The sequence below is a fragment of the Rhagoletis pomonella genome, unplaced genomic scaffold (assembly GCF_013731165.1).
Source record: "Rhagoletis pomonella isolate Grant_MI unplaced genomic scaffold, Rhpom_1.0 Rhpom_scaffold_00002, whole genome shotgun sequence".
Lineage (NCBI taxonomy): Eukaryota > Metazoa > Arthropoda > Insecta > Diptera > Tephritidae > Rhagoletis > Rhagoletis pomonella.
Genome location: NW_023458556.1, coordinates 32,760,667 through 32,784,988, shown reverse-complemented (window position 1 = coordinate 32,784,988; position 24,322 = coordinate 32,760,667). Strand labels below are relative to the sequence as shown.

The 24,322-nt window shown below is 36.9% G+C and overlaps 2 protein-coding genes across 2 annotated transcripts in view; one reads left to right on the top strand and one right to left on the bottom strand.

The window, feature by feature from the left end:
• The window catches only part of LOC118733456 (T-box transcription factor TBX1), a 73,401-nt gene that overhangs the window by 19,545 nt on the left and 29,534 nt on the right, over positions 1-24,322 (bottom strand). The gene's annotated exons all lie outside the window — the stretch shown is intronic.
• LOC118733459 lies at positions 2,536-8,276 on the top strand. Its single transcript, XM_036462846.1, has 4 exons — positions 2,536-2,691; positions 7,408-7,521; positions 7,600-7,848; positions 7,912-8,276. The coding sequence occupies exons 1-4, from the start codon at positions 2,634-2,636 to the stop codon at positions 8,130-8,132; spliced, it is 642 nt and encodes a 213-aa protein (XP_036318739.1). The 5' UTR covers positions 2,536-2,633; the 3' UTR covers positions 8,133-8,276.

Here is a 24,322-nt window from a genome sequence, read left to right as displayed (position 1 = left end):
AGTAAGGGTTATAATCCCTAAGCGCGGCCGAAGGCCGCCTACGCAGAGAGAAGTTCTGCCAAAAATACTTCCGCCCTTCTTTTCCGGCAACACAGAAAGCAGAATTCTACTTAGTAAGGGTTATAATCCCTAAGCGCGGCCGAAGGCCGCCTACTCAGAAAGAAGTTCGTTTTCATGTATGCACTATTTCGGTTTTTGTCATATGCATTACTTCGGTTTTGAGTCGAAACTGTGCATGTATGCATTAATTCGGTTTTTGTCATATGCATTATTTCGGTTTTGAACCGAAACTGTGCATGTATGCATTACTTCGTTTTTCTCATATGCGTTATTTCGGTTTTCAAACGAAAGAGTGCATATGCCTAATTTCGGTTTTTCTAATATGCATTATTTCGGTTTTTTTCATATGCATTATTTCGTATGCACAGTTTCCATATGCACAATTTCAGGGTGCCGCTTTCAGCGGGTCATTGTCAAATTTCAGCAATTCTTCTCCGAATTAAAAAGACCGACTGAAAATGCGAACACTCTCACGTTTTCACTCACTCCAAAGCAAAATGTAAAATTTTGACAATCAAACGCTACTAACAGCTGATCAAACAACACCACCTTGTATAAATACACCTTGCGAATATTTAGCAAATTTGAAAAAAATCTGCCTACTTTAGAAGTTGTGAGAGGGAGTAACAAAACAAAACAAAAATGCGGGGGTGGCCCCAAAAGTACCCGGCCTAACCTAGAGACCTTTGAAGAATATCACTGTGTTAAGAAGTACATAATCTATAAAGCATGTTTCAAGTTTGAAGACGCCACGTTGTTTAGTATACGCTTGGCAGCCATCAATAGTGAACGTTTTCATTGAATTTGTGAAAATTAAAAAAATTGGTGATCGTTATGTGGTACAATACTTTTATTTGAATATAATCGAATATAAAAGCTGAAATAGATTCTACTTTGGGCGGGTCTGCTCCTTCGTTTACAACAGTAAAATATTGGGTAGCAGAGTTTAAACGAGGCCGTACGAGCTGCCAAGACGAGCATCGCAGTGGTCGACAAAATGGTGAATGGCGAAATGGTACCACAAAGCGGTAATGGATGATCGGCGACTGAAAGTGCGCGAGCTAGCAGATATAATAGGCACTTCAAAAAGTACCGCACAGCGCGTATTATCTGAAGATTTGGAAATGAGAAAGCTGTGTCCAAGATGGGCTCCGCATTTGCTCACTATCGACCAAAAACCGTGTCGCGAAGAGGCTTCAATTGACTGTTTAGCGAATTAATGAATTAATGTTTGAATTGCTACCTCATGCACCCTATTCGCCAGATTTAGCCCCCTCGGACTATATTTTGTTCCCCAACTTCAAAAAATGGCTCCGTGGTCAAAGATTTTCTAACGAAGAAGCATCATTTCGGCAGCTAATGGGCTATTTTGAGGAGCAAGTCAGTTCTGGGAAGCTGGGAAAAGTGTGTAGAGCTGCAAGGAGATTATGTTGGAAAAATAAATACATATATTTTTTGCCAACATTTTTCTGTCTTCTTTGTTAGGTCGGTTACTTCTGGGACCACCCCGTACTTTGAAGGCGCTGCCAAGCAAGTGGGGTATTTGCTAGTACATACATAAATAAAAAAGTTGTGAGTTTAAAAAATAGAAAAATAAGATGCACTTTTACGTTACAAGTTTTTATTGGATAAGAAAATATGCTAAGAATGCTTGAAAAAACTAGGCCTTTTCAATGGCGTTAAGACGCGGGATCTTAGTGGCTAAACCACAGCATTCGAAATTACCTCTACTGGGGATTTCTCGCGAATTGGAGGCTATCGTTTTTGGCCAAAAAGGTTAGATTTGACGGTTATGGCGGTTTATTTGTTGGTCTTGAAGGGGTGCAGGGGTGATGAAGCTGCCGGCCCATAATGACCAACAAACAGTTTCAACGTCTTTCGGCGGTCACTAACATAGACGTGGAGCGTGAAAAAGGCCTTATCATTAATGAATGTGCGAAAATGCAGCTACAGAAGATTCAACATTTTATTACAATAATTAAGTAATTTTAAAAGCATTGTTGTTCGGCAGTAAAACGGTCCATATTGGCAAATGTCAAAGCTTTAAAATATCCGCTGCATAACCCTTTAGCGCGAGCTATGAACGCTAGAAAAAAAATACAATAAGCGATCTCTCACGAAAGTTGGAAACTTCAAAAGAATATGTATGGGAAAAATATCAGAAAGTACTTATATTTGTATTATTGATATGTACCTGCTTCAGTTCTGTTATCGTTATCTACATATATATTTACAACAATTATGAGAAAATGGGACTACTACATACTATGTACGTATATAAATAAAATACGAAATGTTACAATAAAAAATACAAATACTGCATTAATGCAACATGTATGTATGTAGATGTGTGTACATACATACATAGGCTTCCTTATATGCATGTAGTTGGTGAGTTATCTCCAAACACGACGCTGATAAAATGTTTATGTACAGTCGACAGGTGTTGATAACTATTTCATTTGCCGAGTTCCAGTTAACAACATACATTTAACGAGTAAAGAAGCACTTGGCGGAATATTTATTTTAATTAGAATTGGAAAAAAGTGAAATTAGAAATTCAATAGAATACAATGAAGTACTACATGTTGGTTTTGGTGGCTGTGGCCTATTTGGTATATGTGCACGCGGGTAAATAAATCCATAGTATTGTTTCGGTTAAATATTGGATAGCTACATGACATTTATACATATGTAGTATGTACATACGTATTAACATAATTACGGCACATAAATAGTGTCAGAGAGAAGATTTGTCAAAAATGTATAAAATATTTCTTCTTTTTGATCTTTTGGCGAATAAAAATAGTTATCGTATAAACAAACTTTTCTTTAAATCATGAAATATCTAGCCAATTAAAAATATTTTAGCACAAAGGCGGAACAAAATCTTAAAATGACATAATGACTAAAAATACTGGAAATGTGTGCCAATTCCTCCATTAATACAATCCGTTGAGTAAATGCTAATCTTATCTTGTGATTTTTATGTCCAGTTCTTGTGTACAATGTTCAATGTTAGTCAATGCTTTCAATATTTATTTTACTTGTGCAAGTTTATGCACATTGGACTGGTTCAAAAAATTCCTTGTGAAATATTTTCGGGACAGTGAAAAAAAGAAACAAGATTTAGAGGTGGCTCATCGCAAATTTCTTTTTTCTAAATATATAACACAGGAAAATTTTGTTTCCATTTTGAAATTTTATAACTCATTAAGTAAACGTATCGGAATGAGCGATATACATTTTTGAAGGAAATTTAAGGCAAAGAACATAGTAGTGACGCGGCGTGGAGAGCAGCAAGACATTTTCGAATAATATTACAAGGGATTTTAAAAGAAGAAAAGGAAATATTTAGTCGATTTTTTTGAACCAGTCTAATGCATGTACATATATGTACTTGTGTGTTAACGCAACTTAGTAATGAGAAATACAAATTGTACTTTAACGCACTTTATGTAAGATTAAAAGTGTATTTAAGGTATTACTAATGGGGTGCGGCCGGTGTCGTATTTAAGTGATTCGAGAATATTTCTGACTTACATAAGTAGCATACCGTTATGCCGCGATAGATAGTTGGCGTTCAGGGTTCCATAACGATCGGCAGGCAGTTGCAAACCTATGCGATTTTTACCATGAATTAGGTTGTCAAAGAAATCATCTGCCTTCATTTGTGAAAAATTTCCCAAGCACTCATAAAACGAGAAAGAAAAATTCAGCATAAAATACGTCAAGGAGTACGAGTACTGTATAGTGCTTAAAAGAACAAGTAATTTTTCAGCAAAAACGAAAACCGACTTCAATCCTCATATAAACAATTTAAGATTATCGTTAATTTCTTCACGATCCAATTATCGGATCTAAACAAAATTAGTATGGTACCACCCTTGAGGTACCACCTTTCCGATGAAAAAGAATTATCGAAATGGGTTAACGTGGTCCAAAGTTATGGGGTAGCATATATAAAAAAACAATAAAAATATTCCGACGAACTGTTAGCCTCCTCCTTTTTTAAAGTCGGTTAGAAAGGGGACTAATTTTCCCTACAACTTTCGAGTTAAGTTTCTGATTTATTTATTATAGTCGTAAAAAGTGTACATAGCCGTCAATTAAAATAAATTTTTGTGCAATAATTACTGAATGCGATCATTGTGAATTTGGCAGTAACAACAGATAAGAATAATAGTAGAGCGCCTAATGTTTACTTAGTGCTAGATTAGATAAAACGCAATCAAATTTACTAATGATTGCATACATATGTACATATGTAAATAAGTATGTACTTACACACATACATATATGTACATATATAGCTAGTACGTAACAAAATACGCGCGACTTAAGCGCAAGGTAAAATGAAGGCTCAGTAAATAAAAGAAATGCTAAATTTATGGCAGTTCTATAGCGCTACTGGTTTTTACAAGCTTTTATTAAGTTTAACCTGTTTGGAATTAAATCTTGCACTCAATTGTGAAACTTATCTCAGAACCCGATAACAATGCAATACGAAAGATGAATTTTTCCGATAGCTGGCGCATGAGTAGAGATATTTGGAAAACCCGAATTTATAGCACGATTTGGTAAAAATTCAGAACGTATATTTCTTAAATGGAAAGAATTTTTTTACTATCCACTAAAAAATTTGCCTTAATTTTTTTTATATTACTTGTTTTAAAATATTTTTCTACTATCTTAAATTTTAGAAAAATTTGCACATTTTATTCAATATTACGATTAAATCAATCTTCTTCTTTATTGGTGCCGTAACCGCCTAAGCGATTTTGGCCGAGTTCAACAAAGCACTCTAGTCGTTTCTCTTCTGTGCCAACTGACGCCAATTGGAAATGCCATGGGAAGCCAAGTCCTTCTCTTTCTAACGCAAAGGAGGTCTTCCTCTTCCTCTGTTACCGGCATCGCGACACGGGTTGAACACTTTCAGAGCAGGAGCGTTTCTGTCAATTCGAACGACAGGACCTAGCCAACGGAGCCGCTAGATTTTTATCGTTGTAAAGCTCATACAGCTCATCATTCCATCGTCTGTTGTATTCGCCATCGCCAATGCGTAAAGGCCCGTAAATATTTCGCAGAATCTTTCTCTCGAAAACTCTAAGAGCCGCTTTTTCAGATGTTTTCATTGACCATACGCTGCGCCATACACTAGGAGAGGCATGATGAGTGACTTATAGAGTGTGATTTTTGTACGACGAGAGAGAATTTTACTTTTCAATTGCCTACTCATTACAAAATAGCACTTGTTGGAAAGAGTGATTCTCCGTTGGATTTCAAGGCTGATATTATTATTGGTGGTTACCAAATAAACGAAGTCGTCTACTTTTTCAAACCTGTGACGTGGGTGCCAAGAGACGTATGCTCCGACTGCTGGTGTGATGACAGGAGATACTTCGTCTTGTCCTCTTTGACCACCAGACCCATTCGCTTAGCTTCTCTATCTAGTCCCGAGAAGGCAGAACAGACGTATCCCTTATTTTTACCGACAATGTCGATGTCGTCGGCATACGCCAGCAATTGTACGCTCTTGAAAAGTATTTTGCCTGAGCGGTTCAATTCTGCGGCTCTTGTTATCTTCTCCAACATCAGATTAAAGAAATCACACGAAAGGGAGTTACCTTGTCTGCAACCTCATTTGGTATCAAACGGCTCGGAGAGGTCCACACATTTTTTGCTGCACAGAGGCGGGTGCGTATCTTGGGGCAACAAGAAGGTGGTCCGAGTCGATGTACGTACGTCTAAACCACTGGAAGCATGGGGGTTTCGACATAACTTCCACGGACATAATTTCCATTGAAATAAATTCATAAACTTTCATGGTTGAAATGAAACCATAATTGACTTTTGTTTCTAAATCGGGGCGCTTCGCTCGCTCACTGCATGACGCTCCCCCTCTGTGGTAATTATTATAGAAGTTAAGTCATGACATAACTTCCAAGAGATTTTCGCGGAATTTTTCTGGTTATGTCAATGCTGTCCATGGAAGTTAAGTCCGTGGAAGTTATGTTAGTTACCCGAAGCGTGCCTTCCGTCGATCGATTTGGTTCCTCGTTTTTCGATTTGGAGACAGCCACGTAGCTTGATGGATCTTTATATGATGTAACCTAGTACTAGATATTACCATGTTTCGGGCCCCGGTGAAGTCGTTCAGCCTCAGTCCGTTATCGGAAGTTTCGTCGTGGAGGTTGAATTTTCCAACAGTGGCGCCAAAGATCCATTACTTGCCCACTCTGGCATTGAAATCCGCCAAGCACGATTTTTATATCGTGTCGGGGACAGCGCTCATATGTTCGCTTCAAGCGCTCATAGAAGAGATCCATGGATGCCTCATCCTTCTCTTCCGTCGGGGCATGGGCGCAGAAGAGCGAGATGATGAAAAATCTCGCTATAATGCGGATTGTGGCTAGACTTTCGTCCACCGGGATGAACGCCAGTACTCGGCGACGGAGTCTCTCTCCCACCACAAATTCAACACCGAATTTGCGCTCCTTAACGTGGCAACTTTAGTAGACATCGCAAGGCTCCACGCTTACCTTGCCTTGCCCCGTCCAACGCATTCCTTGGATCGCGGTGATGTTAGCCTTAGTCTTCCCGTGGACATCAACCAGCCGGGCAGTGGCACCTTCCCCATTAAGGGTCCGGATATTCCAGGTGCATACCCTCAAATCATATGTATATCGTGGTCGTCATCAGAAAAAGGAGGTCTCATCCGAGGCTGCTTTTTGTTATTCTTCTTCTCACTTTAGTTCGCTCCCTAAAAAGCCTAAACAGATGGCAGCGATGATCCGGATTAACTCGGACATAATCAGGATCAACTGCATTTAATTCCCGAGTTGAACCGGATCAACGCTGCCGTCTGTTTATGCTTTAACGGCTGTTTGGTCGCTACCCAGAGGATACGTAGATATAAATATACGGACAAGAATCACTTCTGGCCACTTCCAGGTGAACGGCAGTCAAAATTTTTTCACTTCTGCGCACGGAACCATCCTCCGAGCTAGTACGTACCAAAGAGAGTAAAACTATACATATGCTTCTCTTGATAAGCGCTCTTGCAACTATGCCGTTATCTACATAATTTTTTAATATCGATATTTTGGTGTGAAGGCATTAAGCCGAAAGATTTCGGTGAGCAAATCTCATTTTTGGCACTAATATCAGTTAGGCGATTTTGCAGAACCTACGATACGCGGTTTTGTACTTTAATTACATGCCTGAGCACATATTAAAGTTGTAGAGGACGGTTAGAAAACTGAGTTATAGAGAAGTCCATAGTAAAGAGTAATGTAATTATAGTGGTCATATTTAATTAATCGATTTTTCATCATTTATTTTCAGATGCTTGTGTGCAATGCAACTCCTCCACTGATCCAAAATGCGCCACCGAACCAGAAAACTATCTGGCCAAATCATGTAGCGTCAATACGTCTGTATGCTATACCCGAGTATCTAGTGAGTTGTCACATTTTTTAAATGTTTATATATATTTTGCCTTTCAAACACTAAGTCTCTATTCTCTCCCTCCATCAGATGGGAACACAATTCGTGGCTGTGCTTCTGAATTGGATAACGCTACAGCTACTGCTTGCCACAACGAATTGGAATGTTTGATTTGCACCTTTGCCGAAGGTTGCAATCGTCGCATCTTCCCACTGAGTCGTGCACAGTGTCTGCAATGTTCGGGTAACTCAACTGGTGATTGCGCCACAAATACTTATATCAGACCCACAGTATGCCCGACTTACAAGCTGGGCGATAAATGCTACATTAGAAATGATGGTAAGTTTGCATTCATATCATGAATTACAATTACAATTAACGCCTCTTTTTACCACTCTACAGGTAAAAACACAACTGAGTCATTCCAACGCGGCTGCCTCTCTTCGGCTCAGGCAAAGAAGCTCTGTGTAAACGAGACGAATTGTTTTACTTGTGAAGGTCCTGGCTGCAATTTCATTAGTGCTACTAGCGAACAAATCCCGCTGGCTCGCGATAGCGCTGCATTTTTAAGCTCTTCCATCGCATTGCTTTGTATTGCTTTGGCAATGATGCGCTGGGTTTAATTTAAAAAAGTCTCAATAATTAATTTTTTACTTTGGTTTTTTTTTTTGGTATTAAGTAAAATGACGAACATTGTCTGAAAGTGCATTTTTTAACTTCAATTCTAATGTAATAGTCAAATCAAATAAATTTTGAATGAACCCGAGCGATTTCCTATTTAAATTCACTTTCAACAGGAAATTGTGGGCGAAATTGCCATTTGCTTTGGCATAACAAAACTAAAGAATGGTTCACACAAAATCATACCTATTTCCTAGTATGTATGTATGTACATTAGAGTGCACCAGAAAGTTCACCGTACACCCCTGAGCCAAAAGTACTTTTTGCCAAGACAATTTCTGATTTTATTCAAAAAATCACTTTTCAATACATACTTAGTTATTAAGTGAGTTTTTTTTTTTGCTCAAAATCGTTGTTTTTTGAGTTTTATTTTTTGCTCGGAAAATAATCGTTATTTTTCAATTTAACTTTTTTGCTCCGAATATAATGGATATTTTTTGAGTTTTATTTTTTGCTCTGAAAGTTATCGTTACTTTTTAAGTTTTATTTTTTGCTCAGAAAATAGAATTTAATTTTTGTGTGTTCCTTGAAGCAATGGTACAAAAGGAAAACGACTCGCGAGCTTTATCCCCAAAGCCGCTTAGGCGGTTATCGCGACAAAGAAGAAGAGGAATATTGTTGAAGCTTCTTAACCTCGCGGATAATAAGCGTATGCGTAATAGACAGGGAACGGCTGCATTGAAGTTTTAACGCCACTGTGTAGTGGGAATTAAAATACAAAGAGCAAGATACAAGGGCAGAAAGAAAGACAAAGACAACGACAAAACCACGGACACTCACAACCTATATTGAAGGATCAAGTCAATGATAAAGATGAAGAACAGGACTAAGTTAAAGATAAATAAAAATACAGAAAAAAGACAAAAATATAAATAAAGATAATGATGAAGTTGAAGATGAAAATGCCTTTGCAAAAATACTTTAATACTTAGCGGGGTACGGCGTACGTTTTTTTTCATGTATGGTGGTGCGGTCTAATGTATTATGTCCATATGTGCGGTTATGAAGTAGAAAATTACTTTTAATTTTATGAAGTGTGATCAAAACGATCTCGCCATGCAAAATGCTTGCCCCCAAATGGTTGACTTTTTCCCTTCAAATTTTCGCTTCTTTCCTGAGAATGTAATGTGTGGCAGTTTACAGCTCCATCAACATTTTTAATTTCATGGGGTATCATGTGCATAAGTAGTGTAGTAGCAAATTTGTGTAAGGAATGTGCGCATGAATTAGGGTGCACAAATTTTAGAGATTTAAAAGCCCGATTCTTGAATGATATGAAGGTATTGGCTTAAATATGTACAGGTGACTATTTTCGTCAGAGACGTAAAAGCCTTTGGCCAAAGAGCGTAAAGATGGAGATCATGAGAATGCAAGTGACATGACCAGGGACCATATGACCGTCTGCATAACATCATTCTTAGCAAATATCTACATATGTACATAGAAAATATAAATATGCGTGATTTTTTGGCAACAAAAAGGTACTAGCTTTGGTATGATTACATGCTGCACGTATTGATGAATTAGTTCTGCAAAAAAATATCCTTTATTCGAACAATAGGCACTCTTATCTTGAAGAAAGTGCAAAATTTTAACAATATCTTTTTTTTATTTACTGAGCAATCATCTCAAACGACTTAGTAGAGGCTTGAGAAAAACTTAGAACCTCTGCGGACGCGCCCGGCCTACGTTTTATAATGAACGGAACTTCCAAGACTAGGAGATAGACTTAAAACTTTGGATGAATGTTGTAGGCAAATTTCACTATTTATTTACGAACACAATTACAGGGTGGCGACGAATAACTGTTACGTGCATTATGGCTTTTTCTATTTCAGCGACCGAGAGATAGATAGGGCCTTTCTATATTAAGGTAACGCTATATACACATGAGTAAATAAAATTACTTACAAAATTTTACAAAGTCCCTTTTTCGGCCTCCTAATAAGAGCCATCTACCAAAAATGGGTCGACCACCCTACTTACTAGATACTACACATATGTATATACCTTACATATGGATGTATGCATAGCAGCACCGGAAGGGCGCCTTTATGTGCGCTACATAAATGTGTCAACGCTTTTGCATTGCTACCACTTTATTGAACTTTTATTGGAGTTTATGCGAGTTGTGAAAAATATTTATGAACTAAATGCACTTAAATTTCGGAAAATCGCAAATAATTTGTACTTTGTATGCATTAACTGAGTTATGGTTCCCTAAGTATATACATATGTAGAAATGCCTTTGTGCATCCGTAAATATTTAAAAACATATGTAGCCCGCTCGGAAATAGGTACGAGGTAATCTATGTTTTCTTTCAGATTTTAGTACGAAATATGTATGCCATCATGACCAATGTCATCTCGTAGTAAAGCACCCCCGATGACGCCTTACGTTCCCTGTGCGGAAAACGCGACTAGTGAATAACTAAATTCCCACCAATTCAAAATCACGGAAACGTGGTACTTTTAAAAAACTATTTCATTCCATACATATCGCTAACTAAGAGTGAAAAGTGGCTGCAAAGTTCACTTTTTCTAAAAATTATATTTTTTTGCAAGAAGCAAATTTGAAAAGAAATCGTTTTTCCAAGGATTGAACTACCTTTTTTCTTTCTAACCGTTTCTGTTCGGTAATACGCAAATTTGCTAAGTTCAAAATAGTCATAAGTCCAAAAGAATAAAAAAAAATTATTAGAAATCTATGTGTGTCTAAGGTGACAAATTTATAACTAGTTCGGAACTATCGAAAAAGGAATGCAGCGGGGGGCTTGTTTACTTTACATAGATATGTGTTTGGCGGGTTCCCGACAGGGTTGTCAGTTGCAAAATAACGTGCCGCCGAAGTTATTTCCGATCGACTGCTCTACATTCTACGTACCTAAATTTGTAAAACGCCTCAGGAGTATGTCTGATACCAAATGTACATTGTTATTCCTACTAAAATAAGGCGGCTACGCCTTTGTTAAAGTAATGCGGATTCGGCAGGGAAGTGCTAAGAACCGCCGGGTGAAATACAATGACTTACCAGCGACTTACACTTCACCCGGCGGTTCTTACCACTTCCCTGTCGAATCCCCCTTACTATAACAAAGGCGTGGTCGTAGAATGTAGAGCAGTCGCTCGCAGTAGTTCGGTGCTCGGAAACAACTTTGATGGCTCGTTATTTTGCAACTGAAAAAGTAAGCCATCATCGGAGGTGTTCATTTTGTGCTTTACTCGTAGATGACATTGGTCATGATGACAATTTCTTTTTTATTTATTTTTTTATTTATTTATTTATTTAATCAAATGGAATAAATCCTTACTGACTATAAAACAAGAGAGCTTATATACTACCTAAAATAATTAAGTAGGACAAAACGAACTGTTCCAAATGAGAGAGACGGGTCATATTCAGAGAGCTCATTTAGCTCAGAAAGGGTTCTGAACAAAGGCGAGAATTTTACATAGTTAGATTTAGGAAATCCCAGGTAGAATAAAGAAACACGACGCAAATTATGAGACGGGACGTTTAATGCTAACTTATCCAAAAGATTAGGACAATCGACTGTGCCCTCCAATATTTTGGCCACAAAAGAGGCTGCTAGGAAAGAACGCCTAGTATTTAACGAACTTAAGTTAATAAGTTGACAACGGGAAGTATACGGAGGTATAGGCTCAGAAAATTTTAGAGAACGCAAGGCAAATTTAATAAAAACTTTTTGAATCTTCTCAATCCGGTTTATATAGACAGCCTGATAGGGACGCCAAATGAAAGACGCATACTCAAGCCTAGATCTCACTAACGTGACATAAAGAAGCTTCAGAGTATAGGGATCCTTAAACAACTGACCATTACGACGTACGAATGCTAGCATTGCATAAGCTTTGGAAACTACGTAGTTAATATGGGTTGCGAAGGTTAATTTTGAGTCGAAGTAAATCCCTAAGTCTTTAACCTCTGCGACATAACTAAGTTCATGGCCCCCAATATTGTAATTAGTTTGAACGGTAAGAAGCTTTCTGGTGAAAGTGGAGTAGGAACATATACTAACATTTAAAGATAAGGAATTAAGAGAGCACCAAGAATGCAGGTTATTAAGCTCAGCTTGCAGCAAAAGAGAGTCTTGTGAGGTTCTGATTACTGAGTAAACCTTTAGATCGTACTAAAAGCTGAAAGAAAACATGGGTTGCCTCGTAAGGTGCGTACCTATTTTGCCATTAGGATTTAGTGAAAAAAGCTGCTGATCCGCATTTTCCATAGGCGTTCTAGAAGAATAATGTTAAACGTAAGTAACAGCTTCCTATTGATACGTCAGAAATATTTACTTTTCTCAGAGTGTCCCAGTTAAATGTGCCAGCAAACCAGCGGAAACTCATTAATACGAGGGATGTTAACAAAGTTTTGAAAATTATGCTGTAATTAAATTACGTAGAATTTATAGGCATTGTTATTGGTGCTAGACAAGTCTTGACATGTTTACGCAACTATCTAGTGCAATATTGTGCAGTTTGATTTAGGTGTTCGACTGATATAGACGCGTTTTCAGAGCAATTTTTTTGTAACCATGGAAGACGCAGCAAAATCTCTGAGAGCGATATTTCTTTTGTGAAAATCAGTAATTATTCAGCAGACCGCTGCGACAGGCACTTGTCAAAAAACGGCCTGGAAAGTTGCATAAGTGTCCGTTATGGCAACAGGATAATGCAACACTTCACACCGCAAGAAAAACGAAGGATGTTTTGAACGATTTACGATGGGAATTGCTTCCGCACCCACTTTATGGAAAAGGCAACGGAGAGAGGTAAAAGTTATAGTTGCTGTTTCGGAGATCACCACATCTGCTCATTAGACTTCTTTTTCTAGCTAAATTCTTTATAGCTAAATTCCAAGAACTTTAGAAACATCCCTCGTACATACTTCTCTCTGCCGAACTTTATGGTTAACTGAAAGGTCAACTCTCTTAAGCACCTCGATTCTTCTGGGCATCTAGAAATGATTTAAACACTTGCAATCTCGTTATATCTACAGAAGTGGCTCTAAATTAGTTCAAGCCGCAGGAACTATTACTAACAAGAGGGCTCAGCCAGATTTGGATTTCCAAAATGAATTCACATTAAAGATCTGTTCTTACCTCAATCTAATAGTAGATTTATATTCAACAATTTTTGGTAGGTTAGGTTAGCTGACACAAGCGCGAGACAAACTTGAAACAATATCACGCTGTTCTTTTTAGGTTTTGAACATCAACTACTATGAGAGCCAAGATGCTTAAATCTTTGCCTCGCGAAAACTCAACAAGTCAGATGATTACACCTTTTAGTCTTATCGCGTGTATTCCAATCGAACGTGTTTTGTCAAAAGCTCCGCCAAAATTTTGAGTTTGCGTAGAGAGAACTTCCGTCTCTGGTGCGCCTTTTGGCACAAGACATCGCAGCTTGACATGACCTGATTTGCTTCTAGTACACGCTGGGCTGATATAACCCCATCGACTTGAAGTTCGTGTGGTCGAGGTCCAAAAGGTTCCACCGATTCCATTAAGGGCAGCCAATTGAACACGCATTAGGTGTCTAATTAACGGAACCATTTTAAATGAGTTCCGTCAAACGTAAACTTTATGCAACAATACATATAGGACTAACTAAGGTCTCAGGGAGCCAGGGGTATGTATTAATAGCTCTACTTTAGCAATATGAGGCGAATGATACTTTTTTTACTCTCTCCTAAATTTTAGGTTTTCAACAAAGCGTTCTTAATGAAGATTTAAATCCAAGCGATCGGTCGCCTTGATGAATAAAAGTGCATACTACCACTCGGTAGGACGCAAGTTCGATGCTTTTCGATATTTACTGTCTCATTCGCAATACTCGTATATTCGTAAAAAAAATACATTTATCCTTTTTTGCTTTAAGTAGCATACATATGTATGTACGTATTTCGAATTTTCTGAAAAATTTAAACCAACTTAAATTTAAATATCTGCTGCAGTTCGTTAGATATTGCGACTTTAAATTTGGAAAAGAAATTGAATAGTCGTAATTCAAAACAACAAGGCAATGTAGAAATTAGCAGATATACTCGTACATTTTAACGTGTTTTAGCAATATAGAAGGAAGGCCATTTGAGCTTTGCTGTGCTAAGAAAGATTTATGTACGAGTACATATACTTATTAGCCATTTAAACCGACGATTAAAATTTTTGCTGTAAACATATGATACCACACGCTCAATAACAATCAAATAGCTAGAAAATTACCGACAGCAAAAACAACAAACGGGAATTAGAAACGGAAAAACATTTAAAATAGCAACAATCAACAATAAATTCGAGTGCAATTAAATTGCAGATACAATTGAAATCCAGAAGCATCACAAGAATGCCGAACAGGTCAACGTACATACATATGTACATACACACATACAGGGTGTGTGTTACCAATTAAAGAAGCTATCTACCAACTGGCCAAATTTTAAGAAAATTGTATTACTTAAGCGGGGATAATAGCATCCGGTCTGTCCGGGAATGCTGCCAGAATGTGTTTTAGTGGTATTTTGTATTGAACAGTGGGTAAAGGTAAATCAGAAGCCATTGGACGTTTCAATAAGACTCGGCATCATCGCATAAATTTAGAAAAAAACGTATCCGCCTTATTTCTTCGCAAAAATGGCCACCATATTCACCTGACTTAAACCTAATGGATTTTTTCATGTGGCAACTACGACCAAATACCACCCGAACACATTCTGACAGACTATGAAACATTCCCTGACAGAGAGGTGGTTACATCGAACAGTAATACACTTTTGTTAAAACTTGACTAGTTTTTACGAAAAACTGACGTTTTTAAATAAATTAAAAAAACAAAGTAGATATGTAAAGGTAAAGCATTTTTAATTGGTAACACTTCGAGTGCCTACCCCTGTAAATACATTTGTTCATGCTAATATATTGTGCATACATACATTCTTCGTTTGTATGTATATTAATTTGTTAATTTAATTTGTGTTGCTCCACAGGCAAACCATACAATGATGGCAACGTTCCAGGGTCTGGTGCAATGGCCATATTCAAAAATACATAAATATTAAGTGCAGACAAGCATACATACCTATGTACGAAGGAATCACAAACTCCTATATTTTGTTAATGACAAAAACCAGAACACTTCCCTACTCCTCCTTCCGCTGCTCCGCCACAGCACAGCAACCTTTGTTAGTGGTAATTTTAAAGTGAAGATACTTTGTAGCGAGTATACAAATCTCGGGAATAAGCATAACAACAACAGTGAGTAGAATATCGGATAAGTAGCTGTTTGCATTAAAATTTGGCATCAAACAAAAAACCCGCCACAACAAAATGAACGACCGTGGTTCGTTTGAAGCAAATATGAAAAGGAAAAAAAAGAAAACTGCCAAAAATCCAATGATCGCTCGATCGTACGAGTACCTGGCTAGCTGCGCCATTGAATACTTTAGCGATTGCTTAGCTCGCGCTACGCAGTTGCTTGGGTACACCATTTTATAATGCGAAACACCCGCAGCGAGCGAATTGGCCATTTGTTTTCTCGGCATGCCAGAGAATGTTTACAGCACAGAATACCACATAGAAGCCAAAGAGCCAACTAAGCCTGCTGCAGATGAGTCGTAGGTAGTGCGTTATTTCTAATGAATAATCTCGCTATCTTGTTTGTGAGCGATCATGCAAATGGCATTTCAATTGCTACAATTAGAATTGAATTTAGTGTCTAAACTGTGGGGTAATTTGATTTTATAGCAAAAACTGCCGTAAAGTAAATATAATAATTTCAGAGTTTGCTATAACATGCTAGCAGCATGTCCATGGGCCATGTGCTCCACTACGGCGTTATTTACCACCAAGAAATGCAACGAATGACAGCACTCGAATATTTAATTCAGCTCACCTTGCAAATGGGAGTGGGCGGAGTGTCATATTTTAGAGCGGATGAAGAGATTTTGCTGCGATGAGAGCGTCAGTATGCCTGTGCTGAAGGCACACAATTCACAGTACGTACACGATATGGATGTTCACATATGTAGACATGTATTTACATATGTATAATATAATTGTTGTGAGATAACTAAATTTAAATATTTTTTGAGATATTCTAGATTAACCACACATTTTGGATATTTTTTAAACTCTTACTGGAGTGCGGTCATGTGAAGTGATCTTCCATAATTTCAACAAACCCCGGATTTATAAACAGGGTGTATCATTGTGAAGTATTTATACTTAGGGACGTGAACCGGTTTTGAACTGGATTAACCACTTTTCCCTACTAACTAACTGAACCATTAACCGAACCGAAATTTTCTGCCAATGTTTCATCCGAACCGAAAACCAAGTCACTTTTCATAAAGGTTCGCTTTGACAAATTTTTATTATACAAAATTTTCCCAATTTTTTTAAATTCATTTTTGTTTTCATTTTTTTTTTAATATGGCAATACCATGTTTGCTTACCATCTGACATTTTGTTTACTACGTAAAGCATATTTTATAAATAACGTATGTATAATTTTTTAACCACAAAACTTTTTTGAGTTGCGGGTATAACTCTATAAAAGAGCAAATATGCAGAAATATGCGTCAATAGATTACCTTTAGTAACCTATAGAAAAATATTTGTCCCCATCTCGGCAGCCAGTTCGAAAACGCCCTATCTCATAAAACTTTTCAAGAACGTCCTACTTCAGAATTTGATTGAAGAACGCCCTATTTCAGAATTTTATTTAAAAACACAATATCTCGGAATTTGGTTGGAGAACGCCCTATCTCAACTGAAAATATATTGAATCGGAAGCTGAGTTAGGACGTTTTTGAAAAGAATTCTGAGATAGGGAGTTCTTCAATAAAATTCTGAGATAGGGCCTTCTTCAACCAAATTCAGAAATAGGGCGTTCTTGAGAAGTTTTCTGAGATAAAAAGCATATATAATTATTTTTGCATTGAGTTTGCGGCACCTAATTTTTAACCGTTGGGTCTAAAAGGAAAACTTTGAATCTTTCCTTTTAATTTATTCAAAAGCGCCTCCTTCTTCTACTGCAAGAGTTTGAAAATTCCAAAATGCAAAGGTCGGATTTGATTGGTTTTGTTTATACTTTTTTGGGGTTTGAAAAATAAGTTAACATCAATCAAAAATATAAAATATTCAACATTTACTGGCCTATATGCATTCCATATCAATACTAAATATGAATATTATCAGTACTTACCAATTATTTTCTTGGGATTTCTTATTGCATTTTTTAACAGCAACTGAAATGAAAGGTGAGATCAAAATTAGAAAAATATTTGGTTATTAACTACATATAAAAAATATTTGACTAGATCCACTTTGGCAAGGACAGAACTTGAGTTATGAGAAGAGGCAAAGTAAGTAGGGGTAACTGTGGATAAGAGGGTAAGGTACACCGTTTGTTCTGCAATGCCATTACAGGAGCTATGCCCACCTGTCCAACGAATGCCATTGGCGTGATTACAGGCATTCCTCCACGGTATTCTAATTGAAACGACTGCTACGACCTACGGCTGCCCAATGTAATCACAATGAAAAATGAGGATCTTCGGGGTCACTTGGATGTTATGCAGCCATTTCTGATTGATTCCTCTATCAAGTGCACATATTTCATGCTACCGAAATTATCCTTGGACAAGCCCTACAGGGTCAGAATTCAACGGAACGAAGAAGGGACGACGACAGTGGGGCAGGCAAAGTTGGACTAAGATTCATGAAAATTATGCCAATGGGTTCATACCCAACCATATTCCGGGCCGAAATCTGCGCAATCTAAGTCTGTGTTCGAAAGTTTCCTCGCATGAAGGGTTTGAAGGAAACGAAATGGCTGACTGTCTCGCAAAACGTAGAGCCAGAACTACTTAGGAGCTGGGAAAAATCTCAGATTGCCGCCTACTGGCGGAAGGGACTGAGACAATCAAAGAAAATCAGAACTCCCTCCAGGCCAAAAGTTTCACTTCAGACACACAACTTTCTTTTCAGATACGCTAATCATTTTTATAGTCAATGCAGTCGCATAGTCCCACTTATCGAAAGTTCACTGTTCCACTTTCACACATTTCCTTCTGAAAATAACTTTGAGAAATCTTTGAGTAGCGCAAATTCATGTCGACACAACTTCAAACAACCAATTAAGCAGTCGAAGCGCTGATTGGTCTAAAATTTTAAACCAACCGAGAACTACTGAGTTGAAAACACTTGAAAATATATATAACGAGCAAGCGAAGAAGAAATGCAGAACACCCACCATTCCTCGCAGAGTACATTTCAAATGTAATTAAAAATAGAAATCAAACAATGCTCTCCTGTATATGCGCTTGCACAATGAAGATCAGATGTTATGAGAACACAAACCTAGCGATCATTGGTTTATGTGGAGATCTCAAGTGGTGGATCGCTTAGTTGATTCAACCCGACGCAAGTGATCACTGATCAGCAACGCCAGCATCAACAGCAGCAATGGAGATGTGCGCATCGCATCGCCTCACCTCGCCTTTTAATATGATTTGAAGCCAAAAGTGCCGTTATTCCTCTAAAAACCGTTACGCAGCACACATTGGGAACGCGGAAAGTGAATTCGGGACTTCCGGATACTCGATACAAAACATCCGGCACTGGTAGACATATTTAGTTATTTCGCGCCGCAAACTAATCGTAGGTGTTTTCGGATGTTTTTCTGTTTGGATATTCAAATCGTCGACAAGGTGTCAAACGACGGACACAACATTGGTGAAGCGCCATCGAAGCGATTCCATCATTTCGCGCTTAACGGGGTGTGTGACTAGTTGAAAGTTTAATTGCAGCGCGAAAGAGGTGAACGCGCTAAAAACCAGAGTGTCAAGAAACAATTCGCAAGTTGGTAGCGCCACTGCAATCATCAACACTTCAACAGTGGTCGCGTGATCGAGTGTGATTGATATGTTAGATATGTACTAATTATGTGTACGAACATGTGTATGCATGTTTGTACATACAAGTTCATGCATCAGTCCAACAATAGTATGCCAGAGAAGTGTTATTTGATTGATCGCATTGGATGCTCTCGTCTATAAAAATTTATTGCGCGAGTGTTGAGATCTATTGCAGATCGCGAAGTGATCAAATATATGTACACACATATACATAAATATACATACTATGCATATCAAACAACAAAGAATAATCTGTTGCAAGTTCACCGAATGTTTAATCAATTTAGCCGCGCCGAGCAAATAGCCAAGTTTATGTATGTTTTGAGCTCGCGAAACTTTTCAACACCTTCTGACAACTCGCATACAACCAATACTACACCAAATGTATTATAAAAAAAAAATAGCGAAGTGAAAACGGCGGTCTTGTTTTGGACATTTTTATTGTGCTATCTGTGCTAAATGATTTACTCTTAATTTCGCTTCAAATGCCTCATTCGCACCCCTGACTTGCAAAGAGTAATCGAAATTTTGTTATAATTTGACAAGTGCGCGAAAAACTAAGTGTGATTTTTTTTTTTTTATTCAAACAATCCCAAATAAAAAATCTCATTAAAGTTTTTCAAATATTGGATAAAAGGATTACACTACAATTGATTGGTTAAAAGTGTGAAACGAAGTTGAGGTTCTTCCCTTTGATAATTGCATTTAGTGTAAACCAGTTGTTTGTGGTTTATATCACAAATTCTCCAGCTTTGTGATGCATCAGACCATTTACCGTCGACCGGTTACAAATTTCATGGGACCCAATGAATGCGCCAGCGCCATGGTCTCCACAATGTCTTTCATTGATAACGGTGGTTTGAGTACAAACATTGCGGATTATGGCTGTTATACAACGGATTATTGGGCTACCTCCTACACCGGTGGACTGAGTCCGATGAAACAGATCGAAGGTGAATACTTTATGGTTTTGAGTTATAAGATAGAATTGGTGTTGAGATATTATTTGCCACTCAAAAGGATTTTTATGTCTGTCTAAGGGTAAATGGGGAGGTTACCTCGTTGAAGCAAGTGTGTCCACCAATCCTATTAGAATGCGAAGTAAACTTCTACAAACATCAAAGTGCAAAGTTTATTTTACTATAATCCTTCGTCAGCGCTACACTGAGAAAAACAATATCGTGTTTGTTTCAAACAAAAACAGACATAATTTTTCGCCATAATTTTTTTGTGTTTTGTCATACGTGTGCATTTGTGTTGTTTATAAGTAAATACAAGAAGCATTCAATCCTAAACATGTGATTTGAATGCATAAACCTTCTGAAGACACCGAAAAATTTTGACCTCGCAATTTGTTCTTGATCATTGGATGCCAAATCTGGACTGTACGTCAGATGAGCCATCAATTCGATGTTTTGAATGTTCTAAAACGTATATACATAGTACATATAACAATTCTATAGCACTATTCTCTGGTGAACTCCATTAGCCGACTCATCTGATTTTGTTATCAACCATGCTTCTCAGGGCTGTAAAAATTGTAATTATTTTGTTTAACAATCAATGATCGTGCCATCGATTCGATTGCAATCGAAATTGACTGTTTTTATTCTGATTGTAAAAATTACAATTTACAATAATTTACAAGAAATGCATTGCAATCAATTTGATTGTAAGCATTTTTGATTGCAATAAATTTGATGCAAGCATTTTTTATTACAATCATTTTAATCGCAATCATTTGATCACTGATTCAATTATATAATTTTAATTGCTATTCTTTTATTTTTAGTAACTAAATAAAGCAATTGATTCACGATTTGTAGTATTTGTAGCAAAATAATACAAATGAAATTAATTGCAATCAAAATTTTCTACATGATTGTAAATTGTAATTTTTACAATCAAAACAAAAGCAATAATTTTTGTTTGCAATAATAAAAACTGGCTGCAAAATACATAAAGATTATTTTCGATTGCAGTCCAATTTTATTGAAATTTTTTACAGCTCTGATGCTTCTGTGCCATTTAATAGGAATGGGACGATTAAAGTCGTAGGGAGTGGACTTTCCGTCTAAGTAATAGTTGACGCAGATCGTGGCATCACTATTCTTATATATTTGGCAGAACGCTTGTTTTAAGCATACATATTGGTTGTAGATGAATCGGACGATATTATCTTTGTAGGGCTGAAGAGCTTCTTCATCCGTCAAAGCATTTTTCTTAAACTTTGAATCTACTTAGGTGAAAACTGAGAAAATAAAATTTTACTATTGCGATAAGTTCAAGCTTTTTAGCCGATATCACATAAAATAGCAATGAAATTATTATTTTTCCAGACTTGAAAGTTATATAATGGCGAAGGTTTAATATAAAGAATCGGTATGGGGTACTGAAAAGGAAGTATTGGATACCGACAATTCAACACATCACTAATAGTTTAGCTGAAAGCCCATCCTCTAGTAATCAAGTCGCCGTCCTTATTCTTGCAGGTGTTCCCATCGATTTTGAAGCCTTTTGAAAGTCGCGTATTTTTTTTAAGAATTTCCGGGGGTTCTTTAAACATGCATGTACATATGTAAGTATTTAAAAAAAATGATTAAAATTCCTTTTTAATGACGCGTCGCATAAGAAACGAAGCCCGAGCCAAATATGAATGAGTTATTAACAAATTGTGTTAAAAATACAATTTAGGGAATTTTCTAAAAGATGTTTTAAGTTAAAATTTTTCGTCACTAAACCTGCTCACTGGGGGAAAAGTTTTGCCATAATTTTTTTTTTATAACCAAATACAAAATACCAGACTTAAAATTCTTAATCATATCGACCCCTTTGCGCTAAATTATCGCGTGTTACAAAAACCAAATTTCACATACAGAAAAGTGTATTTTTTTGTATTTTTCAATGCTTTGGCCATCAATACTAAAGTTTAGATTTACTGATATAATTGAGAAATATAACTAAACGCAAGTTTTTTTTTGTAGCACATACATATTAGAGTGGTAAAAAAAAAATTTCTGAGATAGGGTTTGGGGCACCATCCAAAATTTTTCCTAATGCCGAAAGAAGTGCGGGTATTAAACTTTATGTTTCTAAAAACATTTCAAATTTCAATTATCTAAAAAAATATCAAAATCTTCAGTTGTCATGGCAACAGTAGCTTTTTATAAAAATCACCAATATTTTTGCTAGTTCCAGAGCGATGTAGTAGCGCATTTCAAGGTCATTGAGCACCCTGTATTGGTTACACTAGAAAATTGGAAGTTGGTATAGATATTACAAATATCAAAAGGAAAAAACTAAGGGGCGCCCCGTTTTCTAGGATGAAAATTTTTCCCCATACAAAAATTGCACCACTCTTATACATATGTGTGATAATTTCGCCCACACGAAAAAATTTTAGTCAATTTTTGGGGTAACTATTGGGATTTATGCCCTAATATTTGAACAGGTGATGCGTTATGGGGTGTGAAAGAAAGTTGTATCAAAAAAGTGAATTTCGTAAAAAAATGTAACATACGACCATTTTGCGCAAAGGGATCGATATAATGATCGGAACGCTATTCCTGTATGGAACGCTATTCCAGCCCTTATGCGCAATATTTTGAATAAAAGCGACTTTAATACTCTCTTGTATTCATATATTTTCGCTACGTAGTTTTAATTTAAATACACTTAGGTCTTTTTTATGCGGTACATGCGGTCCTCAGAAAGCCGCATAAAAAAGTTCTTTACTTTCATACAAAAACAGGAGATACGTTCCAGCATTTTCAAAAACCGCATAAATTCAGTTACTCCGTGTAAAAAATTCTACAAAACCGCATAAAAAATCCAGTGAGGAAATATTAAGCGAAAAAAAAATTTTTCTTCACTTCGACACTTATTATTCCATGTAAAACTGAACATTAATGAAATAAATAAAATTTTGTCTGTATTTTAACCAAAAATAAAAATAAAAAACCACAATAAATATATGAACTATATAAGAATACAAAGACAAATTATTTATCAGAAGCACTGTCTCTAATAGCCTATTTCCACCAAAAGCTTAACTGCAGTTAAGAGCTCAGATAAGTAGCAATTATTTTAGCATAAGGCAATTGGCAATGTTTATTTCTTACCTTTTGCTTTCACACTTTCGTTTGCTTGTACTTAATATGACCAATTACCCCGTTCGAGTGATAATCTCGTTTTTCCAATGGGCATAAACTGCATTTAAGGCTTGGTGGAAATGCCCTCTTACACACTGAAAAAAGTAATAAAAACGCTCAAAAAAGCAAAATCGCTACACAGAAAAAATGGTTTAAAAAACCGCATAAATTCAAATCCGCATAAAAATAAACCTAATACCTGCGGAAATTTTGTGATTTTGTAATGTTGTTATTGGTATTCTCTACTTGGAAGGTAACCTTCGAAAAAATCCGGAGCTCAAATGGCGACCTTTATTCAGTAAGCATTTAAAAGGACAGTAAGCATTTTAAAAGCGCTCTGGCTGTTCTTTAAAATAAAGGACGGGTGGTCACCATATGGATAGCTAAGTTCAGAAATGAGATTTAAGAATTGACGACGTGGGTTAAACGCAAAGATCTGTGTTGGTGCCTAATACCGTGTTTACATGAGGAGATTTTTCGGGCAATTTTAGAGGCGACTACAGGTTGCCTCCCGACTTTATTGGAAGCGACTACTTGAAAGACCGTTCACACCAGGCGATTGTTGCTTTCAACTAAAAGATGCCTGTAAAATCGCCACATATGAACACAAAAAGTTGTTAGGTGAATCAAGTGAGGTATGGATTATTGAAAGGAAATAATTATGTGTTAAGGTTGTTTATTTATGACAATAAGTTTTGCCCTAGATTCGAAGAGGGAAAAGTGTATACAAAATTGAATTGATACGAGTGAGTTTGTTCGATCAGGTTGATGGCAAAAGCTGTCGATATGAAAAAAACTTCCATGGCTTATTGCTTAGTTTTTTGCAACATCACGAGCGATTCAACAACTTCCTCTACTATTTACTATGAAAACTGAAAGAATTTGCCGATCTTTCATAAATTCTGTTGATGAATTAATTTACACTCCCACCAGATGCAAAAGAATGTTACTACGCAACGAAGACGCAGCCAAAAAGTACACTTTCGCGCAAGCAAGGCAGCAACGCATCTCGGCCCTTTTGAAAATTCACTTTCTGCTGCGCTAC